The following is a 27148-nucleotide window of genomic DNA, read 5'->3' as shown; positions in this document are numbered from 1 at the left end:
TTCATATATATATATATATATATATATATATATATATATATATATATATATATATATATATAGTGTGTGTGTGTAACACAGTGGTTCATATATATATATATATATATATATATATATATATATATATATATATATATATATATATATATATATATATATATATGAACCACTGTGTTACACACACACACACACACACACACACACACACACACACAATCTTGTCATGTTTGACAAAATCATCTCAAACCGTTTTAGTGGAAACATCTTGACAGCATCTGAGCATGTTATGGTAAATTAACAACAGGATTCTTCATGCAAACACAGGAACAAATCACCATTAAAAAAGTTCCAAAAGGATCTGGGCTGGGGACTTTTTTTTTTTTTTTTTTGGTTTTTGGGAGGAGGGTGTGGAATCGGAGCGTCGTTCCGAACCAGCTGCCTTCAGTGTGAATGTGGATTTACCCAAACCTGGATCTGGGTCCGGCTCCGGGGCAATGTGACTTTGTGTTGTGGGCACATCGCGCAGGATAATCGCGTACCGGTCGTGTGGTTTTTGTGTGTCTGTAGTATTTATGTGACGCCAGAGGACTTTTGCAGAGATGGGCTGCTGCAGCTGGACACTTTTCACTCTCTTTCTAAACTTTCCTTTCACTTGCGGATCTCCTTCCTCCTATGATCTGTTCCAAGGGTCTGCGCACACTGGGCCGCTGCACAACCACAGAAACAGGTAAGAAGAAGAAGGACACAAAGAAACAAAAGTTTGTTTCTGCTCTTATGAAGGAAAAAAAATGGTTGTGATCTTGTTTTCTTTTTTGCAAAAGCCGCGCAGTTGTGATTTTCGCGATCGATCAGACTGATCGGATTCAACGTCATTGTGTGTGCGTGTCTGTGTGTTTGTTGACGTTAACATCGAATGCACGTTAATCAGCCTGTGGCTACATTTACACACGGTTGTTTGTTTTTTCCACGTGATCAGACGCAGATAAAACCTGGAATGCCACTGATTAGGGGAGACCGGGCCTGTTCCAACAAATATCAATGGAATGTGTGGCATATTTCTAAACAGCACAATCCTACCTTTTTTCAGCCAGCATCATCTAAAACATCCTTGGCTTCCTCCACAAATTGTGGAAAAGGAAATACACTCAACAAAAATATAAATGCAACACTTTTGGTTTTGCTCCCATTTTGTATGAAATGAACTCAAAGATCTAAAACTTTTTCCACATACACAATATCACCATTTCCCTCAAATATTGTTCACAAACCAGTCTAAATCTGTGATAGTGAGCACTTCTCCTTTGCTGAGATAATCCATCCCACCTCACAGGTGTGCCATATCAAGATGCTGATTAGACACCATGATTAGTGCACAGGTGTGCCTTAGACTGCCCACAATAAAAGGCCACTCTGAAAGGTGCAGTTTTATCACACAGCACAATGCCACAGATGTCGCAAGATTTGAGGGAGCGTGCAATTGGCATGCTCACAGCAGGAATGTCAACCAGAGCTGTTGCTCGTGTATTGAATGTTCATGTCTCTACCATAAGCCGTCTCCAAAGGCGTTTCAGAGAATTTGGCAGTGCATCCAACCAGCCTCACAACCGCAGACCACGTGTAACCACACCAGCCCAGGACCTCCACATCCAGCATGTTCACCTCCAAGATCGTCTGAGACCAGCCACTCGGACAGCTGCTGGAACAATCGGTTTGCATAACCAAAGAATTTCTGCACAAACTGTCAGAAACCATCTCAGGGAAGCTCATCTGCATGCTCGTCGTCCTCATCGGGGTCTCGACCTGACTCCAGTTTGTCGTCGTAACCGACTTGAGTGGGAAAATGCTCACATTCGCTGGCATTTGGCACGTTGGAGAGATGTTCTCTTCACGGATGATGCGAAGGAGATGTGTTGCACTGCATGAGGCAAATGGTGGTCACACCAGATACTGACTGGTATCCCCCCCAATAAAACAAAACTGCACCTTTCAGAGTGGCCTTTTATTGTGGGCAGTCTAAGGCACACCTGTGCACTAATCATGGTGTCTAATCAGCATCTTGATATGGCACACCTGTGAGGTGGGATGGATTATCTCAGCAAAGGAGAAGTGCTCACTATCACAGATTTAGACTGGTTTGTGAACAATATTTGAGGGAAATGGTGATATTGTGTATGTGGAAAAAGTTTTAGATCTTTGAGTTCATCTCATACAAAATGGGAGCAAAACCAAAAGTGTTGCGTTTATATTTTTGTTGAGTATACTTTGAAACTGGACCTTATGGGAATTCTGCAACAGCGCAAGGCTTCCTGGAAAGTGCACAAACCTGTGGTCTAAAAACAGAAGTCCTGATCACATGCTGTGTTTATGACATGTCATAAAGTTGGAAATTATATGTTCCAACAACAACAACTAAAATATTTGAACGTGTGGACAAGATTGATTTGCTTGGAAACTCTGGTGAAACTTCAGTGTGCCACTTTGACATCTGTCATAACTGTTGAGACAGATATGAAAAATGGCATTTTAATTACTTTTAACAATTTTTTGTTTGCAGTCTTCATGGTTGCCAGTGTTGTAGTTTTTGCAAAGGCATCTGCAATAATTGATAGTATCACTGAGTCCAGACACTGAGTCCAGACAAGAAATGGAAAAGGCCAAGACTGCGTCGGCTACAGAAAGCAACGCTCTCCATAGCCGACAACTGCAAGATGTATTTTGTATTATTACTTATATATATATATATATATATATATATATATATATATATATATATATATATATTAGAGCCCGACCGATATTGTTGGCCGATATAAGCCCTTTTCAAAGTACTCACTATTGGCTGAAATTTTGCCGATAGAACGCCGATAATTTCTCATAAACAGAACAGTTACTGAAATAATGTTTGTGTCGGCAATGTAAAATGTCCTTGCACCGTTTGTCCATTGGATGGAGCTCTGACTCCATTCAACTAAGAGCTGCTTACACCCCTGCTTAAATGTCTTCATCACCGGCCCCCGTAGTTCGCCGTCACACTGCACTGATTGGCTGACAAAAGCATACAAGTAAGTTTATAGGGATCTATATCCTTATCCTGAACCTATATCTAAGTTGCAGCAACAAGAGGTACAAGATCAGATGTATTTCACAACTCTTTTTAAGGATATGTATTTGCTAATTTCACAAAGGTTTCATTCTTGATTGCATTTTTTGAACTTGAAAATTCTTCTCTGTTATAAAGTTAATTAATATGAGGACAAAGCTTCAACTTTTAGCTCATACCTTTTTTGTTAAGGGTCCAAAAAAGAACATTTTATTCATTTAAAAAAAATTAATAATATCGGCTGATTTATCAGCTATCGGCAAATCAGCTGATTTATTGATTATCGGCATTTTTTGTCATCCAAATAACGTTATCGGCATCGGCCTAAAAAAAATGTGTGTATGTGTGTATATATATATATATATATATATATATATATATATATATATATATATATATATATATATATATATATATACGAGGTCTGTGATAAAACTAACGTACCTTTTTATTTTTTTCAAAAACTATATGGATTTGAATCACGTGCGATTACATCAGACAACCTTGAACCCTCGTGCGCATGCGTGAGTTTTTTCACACCTGTCGGTTACGTCATTCACCTATGGGCTGGCTTTGAGTGAGGAGTGGTCCACCCCTCCCGTCGGAATCTCTTTGTCTAACAACTTCCTGAGAGACTGACGCTTTGCTTGATCAAAATTTTTTCAAAAACTGTGAGGCACATCGAAGTGGACACCATTCGAGAAATTCAGCTGGATTTCTGTGAAAATTTTAACGACTGATGAGAGATTATGGACTGTTGCTGTCGCTTTAAGGACTGCCCACGGAGCGGGACGTCGCGACGCGCTCTGAGCCGCCGCTGTCTGCCTGTTTCGAGCTGAAAGCTTCCAAATTTAAGCCTCTGTTAACCCAGGACATCGTGACAGAACAGAGAACTTTCAGGAGAGGTCGGGATCAGCAGTTTATCTGGACATTCCACAGTTAAAGGAGATTTTATTAATGAAAGATGTGCGGACGGGTCCGCGCGTCGGGAAGCAGCCGGCGCGGTGCGGCGGCACAGGAAAAACACCTCCGTGTTGATAACCATTTGTAAAAACCAGGCGGCTTTTGATGGCTTTCAGTTGAGTGAGTATCTGAGAAACTGTTTAACAGCTGGACATGTTCCAACTTGTCCTTAAGGCTTCCAACGGAGGTGTTTTTCCTGTGGCGATGCACGGTGGAGCTGCTCCTCTTTCCATGACAAAAACTCCTGTAACAGTGGAATGTGCCGTTCATTTCTAAACTGGACGCTGTCTTGATTCGGTATGTCGTCTGACTAGCACAGGAATTGTGAAAAGACGTGGACATCAGCACTTTCTCAGCACATTAAGACAGACGTGCGGAGGAGTTCCGCGCGTCGCGGTGGAGCCGCATGGTGCAAAGCAATGCCGTGATGAAGCCTCACAGGACATGTTGGGGCATGTCCAGCTCATGCACAATCACAATCGGATAATCACACGACTGAAAAGCAACCGGAATCCATCTGAAAGCCATCTCAAAGCCGTCCTGTGAGACCAACACCGAGGTGGTTTTGTCCCGCGTAATGAATGGCTCCGTGGCGCGTCCCTCTGCTTTTCTTTCCATGTAACAGCCTGCCTTTTTGTGAAAGTCAGACGAGGTCCCGGATCAACAAAGCCTTCACATTGGAAATGATCTGGTTGTTTGAGCATGTCGATCGGCGCTCGGAGCGCGGCGCTCTCTCAGCAGTTGTGGGCCGTCCTTAAAGCGGCAGTAACACTCCTTAATCTGTATAATCCCCATAAAATCGTCCCTGAAAGCCATATTAATTTTCTGAACGGTGTCCACCTGGAGGTCTCTTACAGTTTCTGGAAAAAATTTGATGCAGCAAAGCTCCAAATCGTTCAGACATTTATTCGCAATAAAAATCCGACGAGAGGGGTGGACCACTGCTCACTCAAAGCCTGCTGACAGGCGAATGACGCAACCGACAGGCGTGAAAAAACTCACGCATGCGCACGAAGGTTCAAGCTTGGCTGATGCAATCACACGTGATTCAAATCCATGTGGTTTTTGAAAAAAATAAAAAGGTCCGATACTTTTCTAACAGACCTCGTACATAATTAGAAACAGAAGTAACAGAATAAAACAGATAAAAAATAAAAACTGTTCATAAGAAAGAGAATAAAAATGGGTTTTAAGTCTTGACTTAAAAATGTCCACGGACTCCGACTGCCTCACGGTCGCAGGAAGACCGTTCTACAGGGTGGGTGCACGATGAGAAAAAGCTCTTTGACCTGCTGATGTCTTCTTCACCCTGGGAACACAAAGCAGTCCCGCATCCTGCAACCGCAAAGCCCAGGCTGGCACGTAAGGTTCCACCAGATCAGCCAGATAAGACGGCGCAAGTCCATGAACAAATTTATAAGTCAATAACAAAACCTTAAAATCTCAATTAAGGGACTCTAGGAGCAGGTGGTCCTACAACTGTACCCGGTCTCCCACACTATAATCTCTCATGCATTCCCAGCTGCTCTTTAATGCCTTAAAATTGGCGAATGTGAAACTGTGTTGAAGGAAGGCACACGCTCAGTATTCCTGAGGGCCTGTGAGCAAAGTGGCCTGTTTTTAATCCTTATCATACCAGAGAGATTGTTTAAAGACTGTCCCCTAAATAATGCCTGGCGGTTAGGACGTTTCACAGAGATAACTGTTCCTTTATTGCATCTTTCCTGCAGAAACTGGTGCGCCTATGTGGTGCACAGGAACGTGAGCTGTGCTGTACAGGGGAGCGTGGAGACCTTCCAGGAGCCCGTGGTGGCCCCCTGCCCGGCGTACCAGCCCGACTGTCAGCAACAAGTCACGTAAGCATCCGTGGAGTGAAGGGAAGGAGCCGAGAGCAACGAGTCAGACACATAGCAGCAGAAAACATATCAGCTGCAGAAAAGGAAGGATCTTTTGCAGATCCAAAGAAGCAGAGTTTTATTTTTCAAGTTGAAGAATGAAGCCCAGCAGAGTAAAAATGGTGAAGCAGGAGGGTAACGCCAATGAGAACTCTCCCTGTACATAAATCAAAAAGCTTTGCCCAAATTGCTTTGAGCATTTTATACCACATAAAGCGTCACTGGCACTCACTCATCCTGCAGGATTAGCAGCGGGACCCAAAGTCAGGCCATGTTTGCCTTTGAGAGCGACTGCCATTTGTGACATATCTGGTAATATGCCTCTAATTTTACCAAACACGGCGGTGACAGAGGCTCCCCCTCTTTCAAAGGTCAGCCAAGTCTGACTTCAGATGTGGAATGTAGAATTTTATAAGGAGCCATTTTTGCATATGGGCAACAGACCTTATCATAAAACAAATAGAGGCACTATTACCTCAGTCAGTCTGCATTACATCAACCAGGAAATATTATTTCAAGCAGAAATTCATGCTTCCATATACAGTTCAGTCCACACATACTTGAACAATAGATAATGGAATAATGGATAAGGATAATTCTTTCATATTCTATACCCAGTTCCTATTCCTGCCTGGTAGCTCCATCCTCAGCATCCTTCTCCCTATATACCCTGGGTCCCTCCTCTGTACATGTCCAAACCATTTCAGTTTCCCTAATTTTGTCTCCAAACTGTCCTACCTGTGCTCCTACCTCTGATATGTTCATTCCTAACCCTGTCTCTTGTTAACACAACCACCTCTAAGCTGTTTAACATAGCTGATCTCACAACCTTCTTGTATAAACTTTCCCTGTCACTCTTCCAGATATTCTTCTGTCACAAATTACTAAAACAATTTACCTTTGTCCATCCACTCCAACCTGCCTCTCTTCTTTGGATAGTTGACCCCAAATATCTAAACTCATCTACTTTCACCACCTTTACTCCAGGGGTGGTGGCCAAGTGGTTAATGTGCTTGGTTTCAGTTCAGAAGGTGGAGAATGTGGAGTTGCGTCAGGAAGGGCATCCGGCGTAAAACCTGTGCCAATTCAACATGCAGATCCACCTTGGATTTGCTGTGGCAACCCCGAGTGCAAACAAGGGAGCAGCCGAAGGGTCTTACGTTTACTCCTTGCAACCTCACTGTTCCACCATGATCCCCCTCATTCACATACATATTCCATCTATCTCCTCCTGACTTTCATTCCTTTTCTGTCCATAGCATATCTTCACATCTCCAGGCTTGTCTCAACCTGCTCTCTACTCTCACTATCATCAACTTGTTTTTTCACCACTGCAAACAAGAAAGGGCTCAGAGTTGAGGCTTGATGTAATTCCACCTCCACTGTCATTCCTACTGTGTATCTCACCGATGTCACACTGTCCTGGTACATTTCCTGTACCACCCTCACATATATCTCTACCACTGCAAATGTCCTTATACAATACCCCATCTCTTCTCTTGGGACCCTGTCATAAGCTTTCTCTAAATCCACGAACACACAGTGTAACTCCTTTTGGCCTTTTCACTTCTTCTCTACTCTTCAGGCATCCTCTTGCTTTCTAAGAATAAACAGTCTAACTAAAAACTCCACTGCCATTTCTCCTAAACATTTCAGTACCTCCACTGATATATCATTTGGACCATCTGCCTTTCCATGTCTCAGCCTCTTCATAGGCATCCTCACTTCATCCTTACTAATCAGCTGCATTTCTTGATTTACTTTCGCCACATCATCCAGCATTCTTGCTGTCATATTTTCTTCATTCATCAGCTCCTCAAAATACTGCCTCCATCTTCTCAACACACTGTCCTCCTTGTCAGTACATTTCTATCTGGATCCTTTATCGCCCAAAACTCCTGCACATCCTTTCCAGCTCTGTCCCGCTGACTCACCAATTGGTACAAGTCCTTTTCTCCTTCCTTTTTGTTTAACTTCGTGTACAGCTTGTGATGTGCCCTGTCTGTAGCTTTTGCCACAGCTCTTTCACCTTATGCTGCATTTCCTTGTACTATACTTTCATCATCTCTGAATTTCCCAATTCTTTTTGTCCTTGTACTTTCCTGAACATCTTCATTCATCAGTAAGTCTAACTTTAGCTGTCCAGATGGCACACCCAGTACCTTCTTAGATGTCTCCCTCACCACGTCTCCACAGGTTTCTTCACTTCACCTCCATCCTGTGCCTGTCTCACCTCCTCCCTAGTTTTCACCTGACAGTCTTCCTCCTTTAACTTCCACCATCTGACCCTTGTCTTCTTCACCTCCAAAGTCATCCTACAAACCACCATCCCATGCTGTCGAGCTACGCTCTCTCTCATGCCACCACCCCAGTCTCCAGTGATTTTCAGCCTACATCTGCTGTATGGAAAAGGCCATTAGTGAGCTTGCTTCCAAAGGTTCCACATTCTAGACCACCTATGCCCATTTTCCACATCAGGAAGGGCATCCGGTGTAAACTTAAGCCAAATCTATATGCAGAGCCATATTGAATTTGTTGTGGTGACGCAAAGTTTCAGCAAAGCTGAAAGGACTTGCTGTTTGTCCTACATAGGATACAGCCCACCTACTCTTACACGTCACCCTCTGCCCCATCTTCTTAAGATAAGTGTTGAAGACAGCTATTTCCAACTTTTTTTTTTCCAAAATCTCTTTGAAAAGCCCTGTTCTTACCCATGAGCAGGTGGTTGGGGTGACCGATGGCCAAGTGAAGCTCCTTAGGTAGATGTCTGGGGGTCTCTGACTGGACCAGCAAAGCAACGCAGCATGTGTAAAGTTTATTACCGTACACATGCCAGCCACTTTAATTAACATACGCAAGCATATGTACTTAATAAAGTGTCACTTATCGTACATGGACTTATTGTGTGTTCTTCAGGTTGAAAAGTAGTGCAGCTGTTTGAGTTTGATCCATTCTCATTAGACTCCTTCTGAATGAAGGAGTCAAATTCCTGTGTAGCAGGGTGTTAGCAGCATATTGTCTTTGGTCCAGGTTTCATTAGCTAGCATGCTACTGTTCTGCTCTGAGTTGAGAACAATGTACTAATGTTGACTATGACAGAGTTTTGTTTGTTGCTAGCATGTATCTCGTTGGTTAACATGGTTCTTTGGCCTCTGAGGTTGCCAGTTTCTCTTCTGAAACAAATGCACAGCTGTTACTGTCAATGTGGAAGCTCAAACCATGACTTGCATGGTGCCACTTTCCTTTTTGTGTCTCTATCATGATCCCAAGTACAGTCGATTTCACAACTTCCAATAATACCCTGCGCAGGCAGAAGTTCCAGGCCAGTGGTTTGAGTGAAAAAGCTTTGTGCTCGCTTCACTGCGTGGGATTTAAGGTATTGAACGTGCTTCTTATGCAGGATTGTGCTGTTTCTACCTGTGGGAGGGAGTAACTACTGAAGCTGAGGATTCCATTGTTTACAGCCAGCGTCAAAGCCTAGCAAAAATAGCTAGGTTTGGTTTGGCCAATGTGAAAAAGATAAACAGGTCGACAAGACACATCCAGGGAATACTTACTATTGATGTTGGACATGTAAAGGCCGATCTAATGGCAACACAAGTGATTGAATTTTTGCTGCAAAATGTGATTGTATAGGTAGGTTTCAGTCATTTAATCACTATATGTTAGCAGTGTTACGTTAGCGGTGTTATGGCGTCCCACTGTGTGCCATATTCTTACAGTTTCATACTCAGTTAAACAAGAAATATTTTTTGTTGAATGTGTTTAAACTGAGCTGATGTCACATCAAATTAGGCATTTTTTGTTACTATGGTCCGCTTCTTTTGAAAAATAAAGCATGATTTTAATTTTGAAAAACTGGTGCAGTGCCCGTAGGAAGTTTATATTCCTGTAGAAAATTGGGAGGTTAAGTAGATTTCTCATGGATGGTCGTATGAGGATGTGTTTCAAGGTGGGATGTGCAAAGAGGTGTACTTATGTTATATTATATTCTTATTTGAATATAGTATTTCATATTGTTTTTTAAAAATCAGTTATATTATCAATTGTGGAACATTACATTCTTTCCTTGTGACAGACATTTCATTTGTGAATTGCTGCACCAAAGTAAAGAAAAGTCACATCCTGAGCCTTTTTTACATAACACCTTTGGAAATCTTTGTGGACCATGTCTAATATTCTCTTTATTATCCTCCATCAATTCTGCTAAGATGAAGAAAAAAAAACATAGTCTCTACTGAAACGATTGCATGCTCAGGGCATTATGGGACATTGTGAAACACTATGGGTGGGCGTGTCACACAGTGGCTCAGTAGGTGTGTCTTACAGGATTCAAGAGTTCAGATATGGAGTTTGGCATGTACAGACATAAAATTATGGAATTTTAAGGGTATTTAATATGAAAACCTAAAGACATTTTAATGTAAAATTGGATAAAAATGGATTTTAATTATAATGTTTTTTGTTTTAACTCCACACTAATGGAATACATGAATCCATTCATCATGTTGTTCTCTGTTCCTTCTTTCATTGTTCAGAGGATCAGGCGCCTGGAGCCTGCGCCATTATGCACTGCTTGAATTCCTGAATTTATCAGCAGTATTTATAGCTACGTATCTAAGAAGAAACTAAAAATAGCAATGGAGGCTCCACTCCTAAAAGGAAAAAAAAGTTTTTATTTTATTTTCCACCTCAACCCATTAGGGATATAAATAATTTATTCTTCCAGAACATTTCTGACACAATATATAAGTTTACATTTACTTTTTGCATCTTGATGGGCAGGATTAACTTAACTTAGTTTGACTTCTGGCTCCACATGTGGATTTGACACGTTTTCCACCGGATGCCTTTCCTGACACTCCACATGTACACGGAGAATGGGTCAGTGAAGTGGCATTGAACCGGGCACCATCTGTTTGGGAGGCAAGCACACTAACTGGTTGCTGGCCAGATAAACATCAAGTAAGAAGAATTCAGAGACTCGCCCCGACCCACATGTGTTGGAGAATGTTGAAAACATAGTAGCAGAGACGGAAAATGATTAGCGAGTTGTTAACAACAAATCACAATCAAAAGAAGTGATTAAAGATAGTAAATCCTCGTTTATTTGATTTGATTTGATTTATTGAACCTCCTAATTCATGGAGAAAAAATTAAATATATAAAATCAACAATAGACAAACACAAGAATATTAAAATGGTGACAATAAAACATTGACAATTGAGCTCTCAAAGCCGCCAGCGGCAGTTAAAATGAAGCGAACGCTGTCAGCGACACCACATTCAGGGGTTCTTTTGATGGTTCTCTTGCTAGCTCTTTTATAAGAAGTGTCGCATAGATATCTAGCTAAGGATATACCATACTCCTGGCAGATATTAACCCTTTACCTACTGAGGCTATAAATGGATGATTGGTTATAATTTTTTATTATAGCAATAAAATTAAGAAATAATGTTCTATGTTTGTGTGCTTTGGTACCCTTTTCCAAGAGTACCTGAATTTCAATTATATTACACCTGATTAACTATTTATACACATTATTTGTACGTTTTAGCATTTGAAATGAGAAAAAACACAAAAACGAACTTTTTTTTTGTAAAGGAAGTTTGGATTTCACATTTTTAACAGGAAGCTGTACGTGTTTACAATCAAAATAATTAATTTTGTGTGTCTAGAACTCAGAACCAGTGCAGAAACAGTGCAAAAGTAAACATTTTACAAGGCAAAAATATGCAAAAAGTAACCAATTTTAAAGTGCAGAACCAAACAATATGAATAACAACAAACAAAGTGCAAAACTATATATAAATATATCAATTATTATCTGTATTATTAAAATGTGCAATAAATCACTCATTTGATCACTCATTTTGTGCAAAATTATACAATATGAATAAAACAATAAAGTGTCAAACTATATACAACTCGTATATAACCAAGAATCCAAATTAGATCTAAACTACATCAGTCAGTGTGGTACTGTTTGTAACCGTTTCTGTCTGGCTGAAGACAGAGGCCAATTTTACAAAGTTTGCACATCCAGCAGGTTGACCTCTTGCAAACCTTGCAAGAACGCCGCCCCTTTGTGGATCGCTGGCAAGTTGGGTTTCCACTGCTTGTTGGCACCGGGCAGTGGCTTGTGGCTGATGGAGCCATCACACCCACACAAACACGCACACACACCTTCACAAATGACACTAACACCCTGCCTTTTCCTCAAAAATTACTACATTTATGTTTGCTGTCTGTCTCTGTACTTTTCTGTCACTTTTGCGCTCTTTTTCATACTTTTCCCTCATTTCAAAAGTCACCAAACGCACTTTACCATAATACGTATATGCAACATATAGCATACTGTTGGAAAGCACGGGTTCTTGGCTTGCTGTCAGTGTTGAAATTTTTCAGATTGAGGACTTACATGAGAACTTACGGTAATGAGAATCAGCGGCGCACTAGTGTGAAACTTCTGTGTTTTTCCTCTGCGTGATGATGTCACAGGCTTACGTTTACCATAATACAGCATATATCATTGGAAAGCCCTTGGTGTTAGCTTAACAATGCACTTTGAATCATTTGGATTGGACAAACTATGGCAGAGTTATGGTAAAAAAAAATACACATATGGAAAATATGGAGTGGGCGCCATCACCGTAGATAAAGGGTTAACAACAGCTGAAACGAGATTAGCCTGACTAAACAATTGACCCTGAAGTGCTTGACATAAAAGATATTTACACAGTACATGTGTACGTGAGCTCAACAAGAACATAGACCTGAACAATGATAGTTTCTGGATGTTGACATATTTTTTGACACGACCGACGCCTAATGCTTGGAGAAGAGGAGATGACCTACAGTAGGATTTGAGACCAAGGGCAGCTTTAAGAAACTTACTTTGGGCAACTTCAACCCTATCCATAGCAGTTTTATTCTGGTAGGTACACTCTAAACCATAGGTCAGAACAGGTCTTATAGCAGAGATGTAAATATGAGTGATGGTGCCAGGATTACAACCCCTTGCACACAACCCCGCACCTTGGAGAGAGTAAAACGCACGTCTGGCTGCCTGAATGCACGTTTCTGAGTGACTTCGGGCGTCGTTGGCGAGAGTGACTCCTAGATGCTTCACCTGTGTGGATTCGACGAGCCTAGTGCCATCAAGGGTCCAACAGCGGTTGGTGTAAGGACTCTTACCAAATGTCACACACGTGGTTTTCAAAGGATTGAAGCTGAGTCCATGTTGGGTAATGTAGCTGTTAGCATGATCGATTAGATCCTGGAGACCAGAGATCATCGCAGAGTAACAAGTCATCAGCAGTTTATGTACAGAACTGTACTTATTATGACCACACAGATAAAGTCTACTGGTCCCTACAAACCATTATAATGTCATCATTCATTCATTCATTCCTTTTCTGTCGCATGTCACATATATTGTGGTGAAAGCAGGCTTAGCAGCTCATTCCATGCTTCCCTATCTTCAGCTCAGTTCTATAACTCTTCCCTGGGGATCCTGAGGTGTTCCCAAGCCAGCTGTGAAATATAATCTGTCCAAAATTTTAAATTCAAATTTATTAATTTATATAGCACCAGTTTACAATCATATCGCCTCAAGGTGCTTCACACGACACAGAAAAAGACAACAAAAGAATGAAAAGATTAAAACATGATAAAAAGCAATCCATAAAAAAGAAATAACAATTAAGAAATACATAATAATATACATAAAATACTAATGATAAAACAGGGAAAACAAGTGAAATGGTAAATGGACTGCATTTATACAGCGCTTTTCCATCTGCATCAGACGCGCAAAGCACTTTACAATTATGCCTCACATTCACCCCGATGTGAGGGTGCTGCCATACAAGGCGCTCACTACACACCGGGAGCAACTAGGGATTAAGGACCTTGCCCAAGGGCCCTTAGTGATGTTCCAGTCAGGCGGGGATTTGAACCGAGGATCTTCTGGTCTCAAGCCCAACACCTTAACCACTAGACCATCATCTCCCCCAGTGGGTTTTAAGTTTAGATTTAAAAGTCTCCACAGTACCCGACTGCCGTATGTGCAGCAAGAGATCGTTCCACAGGGCAGGTGTACGATAGGAAAAGACTCTTTGACCAGCGACTTTTTATTCACCTTGGGAGCACAAGGAAGTCCCATACCTTGTGAACGCAGGGCCTGGGCCTGAGCCGGTACGTAGGGCTTAACCAGGTCCGCCAGGTAGGGAGGTGCCAGCATGTCCTGGGTCTTCCCAGGGGCCTCTTCCCAGTAGGACGTGCCTGGAAGACCACCCTAGGGAGATGACCAGAGGGCATCTTCACCAGATGTCCGAATCACCTGAACCGGCTCCTTCCAATGTGAAGAAGCAGCAGTTCTACTCAGTCTTTTCCAGAGCGTCGAGCTTCTCACCTTGTCCAGGAGTGTAAGCCCAAACACCCAACAGAGGAATTGAATTTCCACTGCTTGTATCCACAATTTTATGACATCATGATGACATCATTGTGATGTCATATTAATTTGTATATAACATATTTTACCCTCACCAAGGAGATAATGATTTCACTTGTCTCTGTTTGTTTATAGGATAACTTGAGAATTCATTTATAAATTTCAATGAAATTTGGTGAGCAGATAGATAATGCCTTAGAAAATGGTAGATGTTATTGTGAATTTGATCCAGAACAGATTTTGGATCCATATGTGGCCTTGGCTGCCTGAGGGGGGAAAAAGTGTTTTTAGATCATATTCTGTCACATGACGGCATCTTGTGACATCATCATGATGTCATGTACAAATTAGCAGATGGTGTTTGCTTTTTCAGATTGTCTTGAGATCTTCCTTCTAACTCGAGATGTTATAACGAACAGTCCAGGTGTGGAATATGAATGAAATCTGCTAAGTGGCTCCTGAGATATTCATCTGGAAACACACACACACGCAGACAAAGTAATTACAAGCGTTGCAAACCCCTTTGGGGGTTTGACTAAAAACAACACACCAAAATTGAAAGTCATTAATTAATTTAGAAGGAGTCTGTGTTCTCTGCTGGCTTAATGTTTCTGCTGCCAACAGCACATAAAGTCTATTATTGGAGGAAAGAAGCCTGTTTATCAAATAGGGCAAATGAATTAGTAAATTTGAGTATTAATTATTATTCAATAACTGTTGAGAAAACTGTGGGTAATTCTGCAGTGTGCAATGATCCTCTGCTATATTTGTTGCTGTCTTTATCAGTTGAAAAGACGTATTTTGTCTGTGGTTTAGTTTAACGTCAAAAAAGGGGGGGAAAAAGCTGAAGAATGGTGTTGTTGCACAAGATATTCCTGGAAACGTTTAAATCTTCAGTAACAACAGTGTATTTACATCTTTCCAAAATACTGTCCATGAGATTTTTCCATTGCTAGATTTAAATTATCATATGTATAATATTAAATCCATATTTTGATGGGATTTTTGAGAGAAATTCATCAAATTGTAACCTTTCAGTGTGTTTGTTTTTTTCAGTTTTAGTGTTTCTTAGCAGTGATGGCAGTGGCACAAATATGAGTGTTTCAGTCATCAATTTTCCAGATGTTCCTCCCTGACTTTAAGGAAGTGATGTCATCTATTGTTTCTCTGGGACATTGCATAACTTGGCTCGAGTGCTGAAGTATGCTTGGATGTCTATTCATTAGAGAAGTTAAAAATATGCATGCACAACGCTCCTACAGGAGGCAACAGTTCCAAAAAAAGAAGAGTAGTTGCAACATAGAGAAGGAAAATTATAATAAGAAATGTAACGCAAAGCTAAAATACCCTCAGCCGTATGAGCATTGCTTTCTTTATAATTTGCAGTTGTTTAATTAATTATTAAGATCCTATTGTCTTGCTTACAATTTGTACATGCTCAATAAAGCCCCTCTATCAATCAATCAAACAAAGACAATATTTCTGTTTTAAGAGTGGAATACACACACACACACACACACACACATATATATATATATATATATATCAATTTTCAATTTCAATTTATTTTCATTTATATAGCGCCAAATCCCAACAGAGTTGCCTCAAAGCGCTTCACACAGGTAAGGTCTAACCTTACCAACCCCTGGAGCAACAGTAGTAAGGAAAAACTCCCTCTGAGGAAGAAACCTGAAGCAGAGCAGACTCAAAGGGGTGACCCTCTGCTTGCGCTGTGCTACAAACATAAATTACAGAACAATTCACAGAACAATTCACGGAAATGCTATTGGCGCACAGGACAGGAGGATCGCCAACACGAATACAACTCCCATCTCTGGATGGAGCTGCACCTTAAACAGAGAGAAAAAAAACAGAATCAGGCATCAGAAAGACAAAAAATACTGTATAATTTGCCAGCATTAAACAAGAAAAACAGAGAAGTACTAAAGTGATCGCCGGCCACTAGCCCTAAACATCACTAAAAGACACAGAATTTAGGTAAAGTTGAGGCCGCAGCCCACTCCAATTACTAATGAATGAATTAAAAGAGTAAAAAGCGTAAAACTGTACCAGTATGCTAGCCATATGAAAGGGAAAATAGTGCGTCTTAAGCCTGGAGTTGAAAATCTCCACAGAATCTGACTGTTTTATTGACGCAGGGATATATGTATGTGTGTGTGTGTGTGTGTGTGTGTGTGTGTGTGTGTGTGTGTGTGTGCAGGTATTAATGAGACAAATTTAACGCCATAGAAGTTAGCTTTGAATTAGCAGGGGTGGTGGCCAAGTGGTTAATGCGCTTGGTATCAGTGCAGAAGGTTCCGGGTTCAAATCCCACCCCTGCCACATTTCTCCATGTAATGTGGAGTTGCGTCAGGAAGGGCATCCGGCGTAAAACTTGTGCCAATTCAACGTGCAGATCCACCTTGGATTTGCTGTGGCGACCCCGAGTGCAAACAAGGGAGCAGCCGAAGGGACTTACTAGAAGTTAGCTTTGAATTAGGGGAAGTTAGCATGCACGCTAACATCTGCAAAATGTCTTGTAAATGACTCCAGAGGTGTTTTCAGGTTACAAAAACAGTGTTTTCAGTTTTAGAAGTGTGTATTTTTCGCTATCTTTTACATAATATATGACAAAGAGGATTTATTTACACACAAATGAAACAGAGTTTGGCAGCTAGCAACCAGCCTGTGATGTCAGTATGCTAACATCTGCAAAATGCCTTGTAAATAAGTTTATAGGTGTTATTTGGTTCCAAAAACAGGGTTTTCAGTTTTATATTTCTCGCTAGCTTTTACTTAATATATGTGAAACATGTATATAAGCACACTAAATAAAGTGCTTTTGGAAAGACCAGCCACTGATGTCACAGTGCAGCTCATCTCTGATTGGCAGTCACCCCTACTACTCAAAAACAAAACTGAATAGATTGAAACAGAACGTGACTTTTTAACCTCTTAACCCTCTGGGGTCCGAGGGCATTTTTTTGGACAGTTCACTCGCCTGGCATAAATGTTTTATTATTGCTGTTAACAGCTCTCCCTGCATCCCACAATCAAGTTTTATGTCTCTTTTTTCCAGGACAACCTGTGCTTTCAGAATATATATGTTTTTGTTGTGTTTTATAAGTGTAATAAAGGTTTACAATCAAAAATAAGCAAGGAAAAAATAAAGTGAAAAAGAATTTTCCACACACATTTATTCAAAACACACAGCAAACTATAATAAACAACTGTTTTGACACTTTATAAAGGTAATTTGAGGTCTTGTGTGAAAGACTGTACAACAAAAAGGTTCAAACAGTAAACACAAATGCACATTTAGAAACAATATATACAAAATGGTCTATGCGTTTTGTTGTCCATTGATATGGTAAATAGTGCTTTAAGCCGAGAAAGCAACAGAGTTATCCAGTAACATTCACATGCAAACTAGTGGAGCAATCCTGATATTTACACACTCTTTGTTTGAGCATGTAAGATTGTCATCAGAGGCTCTTCATCTGCTTTCAGTGCTCTCTGTGCGTAATGGCGCAGGGCACATGGAGACCAATAGTATGTACTCATTGGAGCACCCAGGGGGCTATTCAAACGGGCCAACTAGTAACATAGCACTCCTGAAAACGATCTTTGGCTTTTCATGTGAGGTGAATCTGCCCTACGATTGGATTTTGGAAAACCATGTGACGGTGAACCAATTCCGATTGGACACTCACATTGCGCACATCATCACACAGCTTCTATGAGGAGTACAAAGATGGCCGATGGCTGGCTCGAAAGTCCACGGGGTTAACTTTCAGTAAAAAGTTATTTATAATTTAGTAAAGCTTGGTCTTAGCCGTCGTATATGATGGCGTCGGCCCCAGAGGGTTAAAATAGGTCAAGGTTAGCCATCTTTGAACGTGTCCGATGTCTGTGTCCCAAGAATGTTCCCTATGAATTTGAAGACCCTAGTAATAGGACTGGACTTATGCTGAGTACAGACAGATGGACAGACACAAAGCCTTTGCAATACCTGATGGCCATATTTAATGGCCTCGGGTAAAAACCTGTGCACCTGGTTTGGGTTCCACTTACAAATAGAGCTCAGGGTTCTCCATATCATATTTAAACTCAATGGGCACTCAGCCGAGTGCTAGAAACTTTGAATTAATGTCTTACCTGTGCTAATTACCTATGGACCAGTTTCTGTGAAACTTAGTGGAGGTGTGGAGCTGGGCCACTGAAGTAAAGTCAGGCCTGAAGGGTATGCACTGCTGCTGCATGTTGTCACATCCACCAGACCACAGAATCATCTTGGGTCCTGGATGGAATATGTCTGGTTGTTAATTTTTTTAATGTCAATAAAGAGTGCATATACTCCAATCAGCCTTCATACTGTGAACACTAACATGTGAAGGGAATAACACTGATTGTCTCATTATAATGACACCTGTCAGTGGGTGGGGTATTTGAGGCAACATTTTGCCCTCGAAGTTGATGTGTTGGAGACGTACACAAAGACCTACGCATGTTATTTCTGATCACTGTTTCAGTTCATGAGAAGTTGATGAAAATGCTTGAATAAGCGCCCCATCTTGTTCTGTTGACCAAAATGATGAAACTTTTCTAGATCTGTACCTGGACTTTGATCTGGAACTAAATTTATTGACATCTTCTTTGGCCCACACCACTCCACCAATTGTCAGGAAGATCAACCCATAGGTTTCTGAGTAATCTCAGTGAACCATACCAGCCATCTGACACAAGCAAAAACATAACCTCCTTAAGGACAGGTTGCAAAGATTTAAAGATATTTATTTATATGAAGGGCAGTCATGTGTGATTACACTCAATTACTATGGAGGACCTTGACTGAATACAGGGCCAGGGATAGGTTAGGATAGGATTGGATAGGATAGGATAGGATAGGAAAAGTTCCATGAAAATTCAGTAAGGTATGTCTTCTATAATATATTCCAGTTCTAAGGTAGAACTATACTAGTATATACTAAGGTATATATAAATATCTAAAAAAAGGAAGAGTAGAATAGAAGAGTAGAATAGAGTACAGTAGAGCCACTTAGGTGCCTGGTCTTGAGAACCAGGGATGGTAGGTTGAAAAGCTTTTTTATCCCATGGGAACTCTCCCCACCCATCTAAGCGGCTCAAGAAAATGGACATATCATAATAATATAACATAAGACATATCATAAGAAAATAGGCATCATGTATATAAGTGATATTAAATAATAAGGGTAATAAATAATATATATAAGAAAAATGATTTATAGTAGGCGTTAGCTTCTAAAACCTAAATATTAATATAGGAGAAGATTGTAGTATACGTATACTTAGTTTGTTGACTGGTAGTAAAATTAAATTATAGCTAGCTTATTATTATATTATAGAAACAGAAGCTATGATGTAATATGTATAGGTATCTATCTAAAGTAAACCCTGCTAGCATACTATAGGAAGATAAAATACATAATTTATATGGTATCAAATGGAAATCTCAAACTAGGTACTATATGTTGATGCCTATTAAAGAACCCATAAAATGAGAAATCATTAAAGATCTGCACCATGTAAAATAAAATAGTAAATAATGAAAATAAGCTATGTAACTATAGTTAGAAGAGCTACCATTAAATTAGCCATTAAAAAGCACAACCATACCTAGCTAGCTAACAAATTGACTGCCAGAGCCTGGACGGTGGAAAATGGACCTTCTCAAAATGTACCAGCCAGATATTGGCTAGATAATAACAAATCACTTGGAACAACCTATAGCCAGAGGTGATGATGGAGATGTGGTGGGCTCTATGATATGTAGTTTTAAAAGAAGGAACAAAGCGCAAAATACATCAGTTGTTTGAGTGATGGATGCTCAAAGACACCGTAGGCGAGACATGATTATGAAAAAGCTTTGACAGTTATAAAGTGTGCACACAGATGTGACATCAAGCTGTTCTGCAGTCGCACAATCCCAAAACACCAGTAAATGATAAGGGATATAAAAGGTTATTCCTACTGAACTTTAGCCCAAAACATAACACTTTGGTTAATTGATTTGCATAAACTAACATTGATTGTTTTGTCCTATTTTACAGATACCAAACTCGGATCCTGCCAACATACAAGATTGGATTTAAGACTGTCACAGAGCTGGAGTGGAGATGCTGTCCTGGTTATCAGGGTTCAGACTGCAGAGATTTAAAACCACCTCCCAACCGACAAACTGTTCAGGGAACACAGCCTTACATCCGTCCAAATCCTGAGTATACGATCAGACATCCTCAGAGTAAGACCTCACGCTTCCGGGTGATTTTGCATTGAGGTTCATTTTTCTAGGTCATTTGTAGCTCATTTTTGATTACAGGGCCGGAGCGGAGAGAGACAGGGCACCAGGAAACAAGGTATGGTGGGACGGATAAGGTACGTCTCCTAGAAGGTGAAGTCCAACGCCTTTCACAGACTGTCTTAGACCTGCAGTCAGCCTTGACAGTGCTGACTACCAACCTCCGTGCTGATCTGCAAGAAGACACAAAGAAGCTGTTGGTGACTTTTTTCAGTAACTTGCAGCCTCCAGACAATGTCTTCACAGTGAATTCAGAGGAGAGTCCAGCAGTACTGGATGGCCATCAGGCTACCAGAGGTGGCAGTGCTGGAGACAGAAGTTTAGAAAAGATACTGACTCGGTTGGATGATATCAACAGTGCTCTTAAGAGCAAGGATGAAGCGTTGGAAGACCTAAGAGAAACTGTGTCAAGTCATGAGGGACAGATCCGTGTCCTAATGGATTCTTCACAATCTCAGCCTCCAGCAGCGGTTGAAGATGGCAACTCACCTGACCTTGACATCATGCAGACGTATATTGACAAAAAATTTGAGAAGCTGAAGAAGGAACTAGACCAGAATGTGGAGGATCAGATGAACAAGCTACAGAAATCATTCAATGACAGGATCCAGACTTTGCAGAAGACTTGTGAAGATGACTGTGACCAAGGCCTGGTCAGTCTGACCAAGCTGGTGGACACCAAGGAAGAAGACTTGAGAAAGGAGATCCGGACACTGCGTCTGGACATGGCAGCTGCAGATGGACCTATACGGACTCAAAGGCAGATAGATCCATCCAAAGGGGGTGATGAGCACAGTGACCAAAACGATGTGTGGCGTGAGATTGACCGCATCGCAGAAGCTCACCGCATCCTTAATGTGCGCATTGACAATGAGCTGGCTCACATAGCCGCACCGCATGTAGATAGTGAGTTCAGCCCGCTTATTGAGGAGCTGGAGGCACGCATGAATGTCACCGAACAAAATGCAGAGACTCATTGTTTCTATATTGAAGAGAAGCTGACCCATATGATTTTAGAAGAAGTTGCTGCACTTAAGCAGCTTCTGAGCGATCGCATGAACAATATGGAGGACCAGTTCACCAACATGTTGGTGGAAATCAGCAACACCTCATTCCCTGGCATGGTTGGTGATTCCATGGATGTCATTCAGGCAGAAGTCAATAATAACAAGTTCCTCCTGCAAGGTTTAGACGAGAAGGTCAATGTCGTCGAAGAGTTATGCTCTGCCAGATGTGCAGGCTCAGGAGGCAGTGTAGATCCACAAAGCTCCTCTCCCTCTGAAAATGGTCTAGAATACATTTTAAAAGATCTACGTAGATATAGGAATGACTTGGATGTTCTTCACACAAACGTCAGTGGCAATACAGAGAAGCTTAGGGAACTGAAGAACTTTGTCCAAAGACAGTCAGTTGGACAGGAGAGACGTGCAAGGACAATGGACGACTTCCAGAAGGGATTGATTAATCTCCAAGATAACGTGCTCGGTCTGGCTGGTGCCGTTAATGGATTAAGTGACTCTTTGAGCAAGTACAGCCAGGATATGGAGAGAATGAACTCAACCTGTTGTCCGGCAGAGCAGAGTGGCAGTAGGAGTCCAGTATGGAACAGTAGGGCATCAGTTATCACAGTACCCAGGGGCTGGCTAGATGCCACCAACCATCGGGTGGAGGATCTCTACAACAGACTTGTTACGCTCACTAACCAGGTATCATCTGAACTGCATCAGTGCAGAGAGAACACACAGGGTGTTACTGATGGCATTTCATCCGTGAATGGACGTGTGAGCAAACTGGAAAAGGTGTGCGGTAGGTTAGACGGGGTTTCCACAAATATCAAAGAAGTCAAAGACGGAATAGAGAGGCATGTTGCCAGCCTGCTGGACTGTATTCACAGAATGAATGCCACGTGCATTAATCATACCGCGGACATCCTCCAGCTGCAGAATTCCTTGCACAGGTTCCAAACACAGCTGTCTGAGGTGGCCAAGCATGTTCTCAAAGATGGCGCTCCCAACGAACCAGGTGAGTAAGAGCTTCAGTTATGTCATTGGCATTCTGTGGTGATGTCTTTGGCAGGAAATAGAGGCAGTTAGAACATGGTTGTTTTGGCTTTTGCTGAGACGAATGAAGTCAATCTGGGGTCATTACAGTACAGCCCGAGTCCCTTTATTGGCGACTTATTAACTCACTGAACTGATTTTCAGTCAGCTTTGTGAAAGGATTGATTCAGGCCTGAGATTCTATTCAATTTTAAATCTTCACACTTCATTTCATAGTTAATAATCACATCATTTACAGAATAGACCACTCTTTAAAAGGAAGTTGGACAAACCCCAGCATACTTTTCCAGACTTTTTCCTCCAGACTGGATGGGAAACTCAGACAAAGATGTTAAAGAACAAATTGAATTACGTTTAATCGGCACGTAAAACCATTGAAAAGCCAGCGTCAGTTTTTTTAATCAGTACAGTACGCTATAACGTGGTTCACCTTTCGCGGCCTCGCAGTTTCGCGGCCGCGGCATCACCGCGATTGATCTCACTACCTCCGATGCGCTTACTGAGTCTGCGGGCTCGGTAAACGCCGCGGCGGGCCACTCACGCCGCCCCCCTGTCTGCTGTGCGGAGCTGCGGATAACTCTGGCAACAGGTCCAGAGACTACGCACGCTGTTTTGATGCGGAGCGCTCCGGCAGCCCGCAAGGATAGACTTCTTGCAGAAAAATCCGCAGCACCCGCTGCATTGTCTCGGTAACCGCAGCCGCAGAGCTCTGTGAACATGACTTGGATTTTTTGCGGGTCCCGCATCCGTACCCCCGTAGACGGTGAGCAAAGGGAGAGCACACGCGTTGTGTTCTGCGTGTGTCTGTTTATAATCTTCTCACCCAGAAGAAAAAAGAGAGTGTTTACACAGGAGAGAAAAGTGAGAAAAGTGTATAAAGTGTGTAGTGAGGGGTTTTACAGCCTTAAAACATCTATAATAATTGTAAAAAAAAACTGACTACTTCACGGATTTCGCCTATTGCGGGTTATTTTTAGAATGTAACTCCCGCGATAAACGAGGGACCACTGTATACTTTATTGGCGGCCAATTGGTTATTGCACTTGGTTTCAGTGTGGAAGGTTCCCGGTTCAAACCCCACTGTCGGGTAAGAAAAAATCTTTCCGAGATCTTTCCATCTCTCTCTCTCTTTCGCTCTCTCTCAGAGACAGGTGACATTATATGCATAAAATACATGGTGAAAGTGATTTGAAAACCTGCAAACATTCATACTGTATATAAAAACGGGAGAAAAAAATCTGACCTTGTTGCTGGACTGCTTCACCCCAGGGAGATTTGGTGGCTGCTGTTCACTTTGCACTCTGACGGATTGAAGTTTATCCATTAATGCATATGAAATCCTTTCACTTGCATCTGCTTCCTCTGTAGTGTAGCGCTGTGTGCCCGTCGCACTTCAGTTTAAAGGAATAACAGGTGTCGCATGTTCAAACTACAACACACCCATGAATGAATGAACATTGTAAATCCAACCCCTTTTCATCCAAGACCCAGCTTTGCGCCAGTGTTTCCCGCTGCTTAAATAGCAAACTGAGCCTGGATGCACCCAAAATGGATTTGGACTGTGTGTGCAGCGTGTTTAGCGCTCACTGTCAGAACGCGGCTCTTGGGGGACTTTTGTCTGGATGGATGGAGCCAATGTGGAAGTACCAAAGTACGTCCTGGACAGATCTTTGTTTGATAGTGAGTTGGGGGGGTCCCTCTTTAATATAAGCTCATGATAAGTTATTTTATAGCTGACAAAAGTGGTTGCTCACTGTAGTTGATGTGGAAAGTTTAAAACCTTCTTGTTTCTGAGTGGGGATGGGTGACAATGCTTCATCAACCCATATTTATTTTTGAAAGCTTGTGCAAGCTTGAAAAATGTTTGCTATTTTTACAGCTGATCTGCAGGCACAGCTGTGAACACACTTTGGTGAACTTTGGTGCCAAGCAGAAGTTAAACTACAGTTGCACATGAAAACATGTACATATTTTAAGTTTTACGATTTTTAATATATGCATAGCGAGTGCTATAAGGTACAGAAAGGCATCAAAACAAAGTAAATAAATGTTGGCTGGAGCCGAAACTAACAATTATTGTTGCAATTGATTCATGTATCAAATTTTTTTTCAACAAATCAATTAATCTGTAAATATTTTTTATTAGATAATGAATTCTTTGGTTAACTTACAAAAAATACAATCATAGCCTAAAATTGTAATAATAATAGTTATTATTATTATTATTATTATTGTTATTATTATTATAACAATATTAATAATACTTTATTTCAGACTCACACATGCATCCATAAAAAAACATAAAAAAATAAATGAATAAAATGAATAAATATATTGAACAGAAAAATATGTACATTAAAACTGACATTATAAAAAGTTTGAGTAAAGGCTATTATACCCATTTAAAAAATTTAAATAATGAATCCATTATCAAAACAATTGTTGATTAATTTAACAATCGATTAATCCTTGCAGCTCTAATGTTGACCAAGTCGACAGAATCTTTTTTCCTTGGCCTCCCTAAATTTGAACATATGGGTTTATCAAATGTGATAACATCTGTGTAAACATGAAGCCTTCCCCACGTAACACTCTGTGCCTGCCTGGTTTCCACGCAGGCTTGGAGGGGGATCAGATCCCATGAAGGGCCACAGGGTGTTTCCTTGAGTGGGAGGACGCGAGTTCAACGGGCCTCTGGTGCTCGCTTTGAGTGTGTCATTCAATATGTGCAGGCACCGAGAGGCCCACAGTGGACGTTTCCTGTCAGCTAGACTCATGTTGTCCCAATAATTCCCCACTTTTTTTTTTTTTTATGCACAAGGAATGGGAAAAGTAAAAGTGCAGTCGTATCTTGCATTTTTTCCTCCATCCCGTGCTCTGTTTTTAACCCGGTCTCGGCCCCTCCTAAATACTGCAGTGATTTACTGGCATTGTTTCGTGCCTCATTGCTTCCATATGACACAACCGCAGCAGTCCGCTCTGTCTTCCCCGCTCCCTTTACTCAGTGCTGAGGTCTTCACTCGGGCGCTGTGGCATAATTCTCTACACTCGTACCAGACCTCGGTACACATGTGATCGTGCACAAAAACACGCGGCAGCCTCACGTGTGTGCAGGCATATCAGCCTCCGGAGACTGGCGTAGGGTGACCTCAGCCTGACGTGTGGAGTCTGGTCCTCATTAAGGGCCCTGACTAACTGCTGGAACCTGTCTCCATGGGGGAGGGGGAGGGAGGGGAAGCAGGGGGCTCCACACCCAGGACCAGATGCTCCATTGCCCTCGGGTGTTGATGTCATGAGTGGGAGGAGCTCCTTTTTTTTTAATGGCAAGCAAGCGATTGTCCAGCTTTGTGATAGGCGGCGGACCTGCAGTGCGACGAGGGCTGGATTAATGATTGCGGTGTTAAAGAGATGGAAAGCACCAAGCTTTTGTTCCACTGTGGTCTCTGCCAAATGTTGTTTCCAACCTGCAATATTTGATTGCATGACCTTAAATGGAACATTATACCGCGTTAAATCACAAGGAGCTCTCTGCACTATAGAGTTAGAAATGTTTGTCAGTCTCTTGTTTTACGACCCAAGGTACATTTAAGGAGGTGTCCTCTCATCGTACTTCTTCTGCCCGAGAGGGATTAACGCCAGCTATCCGAGGCAGCACGACGTTTTAACTCCCAAGTTCCACAAAGACAGAAATAAGTCAAGCTGGAGCTCTGTGGGTGCGGCGGTGTGATCCCGCTCAATGTTTCCTCTGTGTTGATGCTCATGTCCTCCACACAGTCACATGAAAACCCAGAGGAAGCTGCAAACAGATGAAGTGTTGTAATGACATAACTGAAAGATTAAGTGGAATAGCTTTGGCATTACTTGTTGTGACTGCGGAAGCGGAATTGTGAGAATTTGCTCAGAAAATGATGGCATCTCAACTACACCAACAGCAGGCATTTCTGTCCAGCGGGAGGGAATTGTGCGGTCAAACAGTAATGACTCTGTTGCATAGTTACCTCCGCCAACGAAGTTTGTTTCTTTGTCTTTTTGTCTGTTTGTGAAAAGCCTGGAGCCCACAATTTTTCATATATGGTTAGGAAAGTTTTACTAAAGATTCAAATCCTGATAGGCAAGAACTGATTCAATTTTCAAGGTCATAGGTCAAAGGGCAAAGTCAGGAAAAATCTTGGAAAATTGGAAAAAATCCCAATCTGTAACATTGAATGAATTTTCAAAAATTCATAACTGTGTCAAAAAAGGTCAAATTTCTTTCATATTTGAGAGCCTTATGTAGGGCCCCTTCACACATAGTGCAAATACGTACAACTCAGGGCGACTCACAACGGTAGAGC

General features: G+C 41.5%; 1 protein-coding gene across 2 annotated transcripts in view; it reads left to right on the top strand.

The window, feature by feature from the left end:
- Positions 1–27148, top strand: part of emilin2a (elastin microfibril interfacer 2a) — a 69063-nt gene that overhangs the window by 18318 nt on the left and 23597 nt on the right. Inside the window, exons 3-6 of one of the 2 annotated variants that reach the window (XM_034183605.1) lie at positions 568–727; positions 5794–5919; positions 20507–20697; positions 20776–22776. In XM_034183605.1, the coding sequence (XP_034039496.1) occupies positions 600–727; positions 5794–5919; positions 20507–20697; positions 20776–22776 (2446 nt within the window). In that variant the 5' untranslated portion in view covers positions 568–599. Of the gene's footprint in view, positions 1–426; positions 728–5793; positions 5920–20506; positions 20698–20775; positions 22777–27148 lie in introns of those variants that run through there. The other variant, XM_034183604.1, reaches the window with a different exon arrangement.

This window comes from Thalassophryne amazonica, chromosome 12 (genome assembly GCF_902500255.1).
Source record: "Thalassophryne amazonica chromosome 12, fThaAma1.1, whole genome shotgun sequence".
NCBI lineage: Eukaryota > Metazoa > Chordata > Actinopteri > Batrachoidiformes > Batrachoididae > Thalassophryne > Thalassophryne amazonica.
The sequence above is the reverse complement of the archived record's forward strand: the minus strand, read 5'-3'. Positions and strand labels throughout refer to the sequence as shown.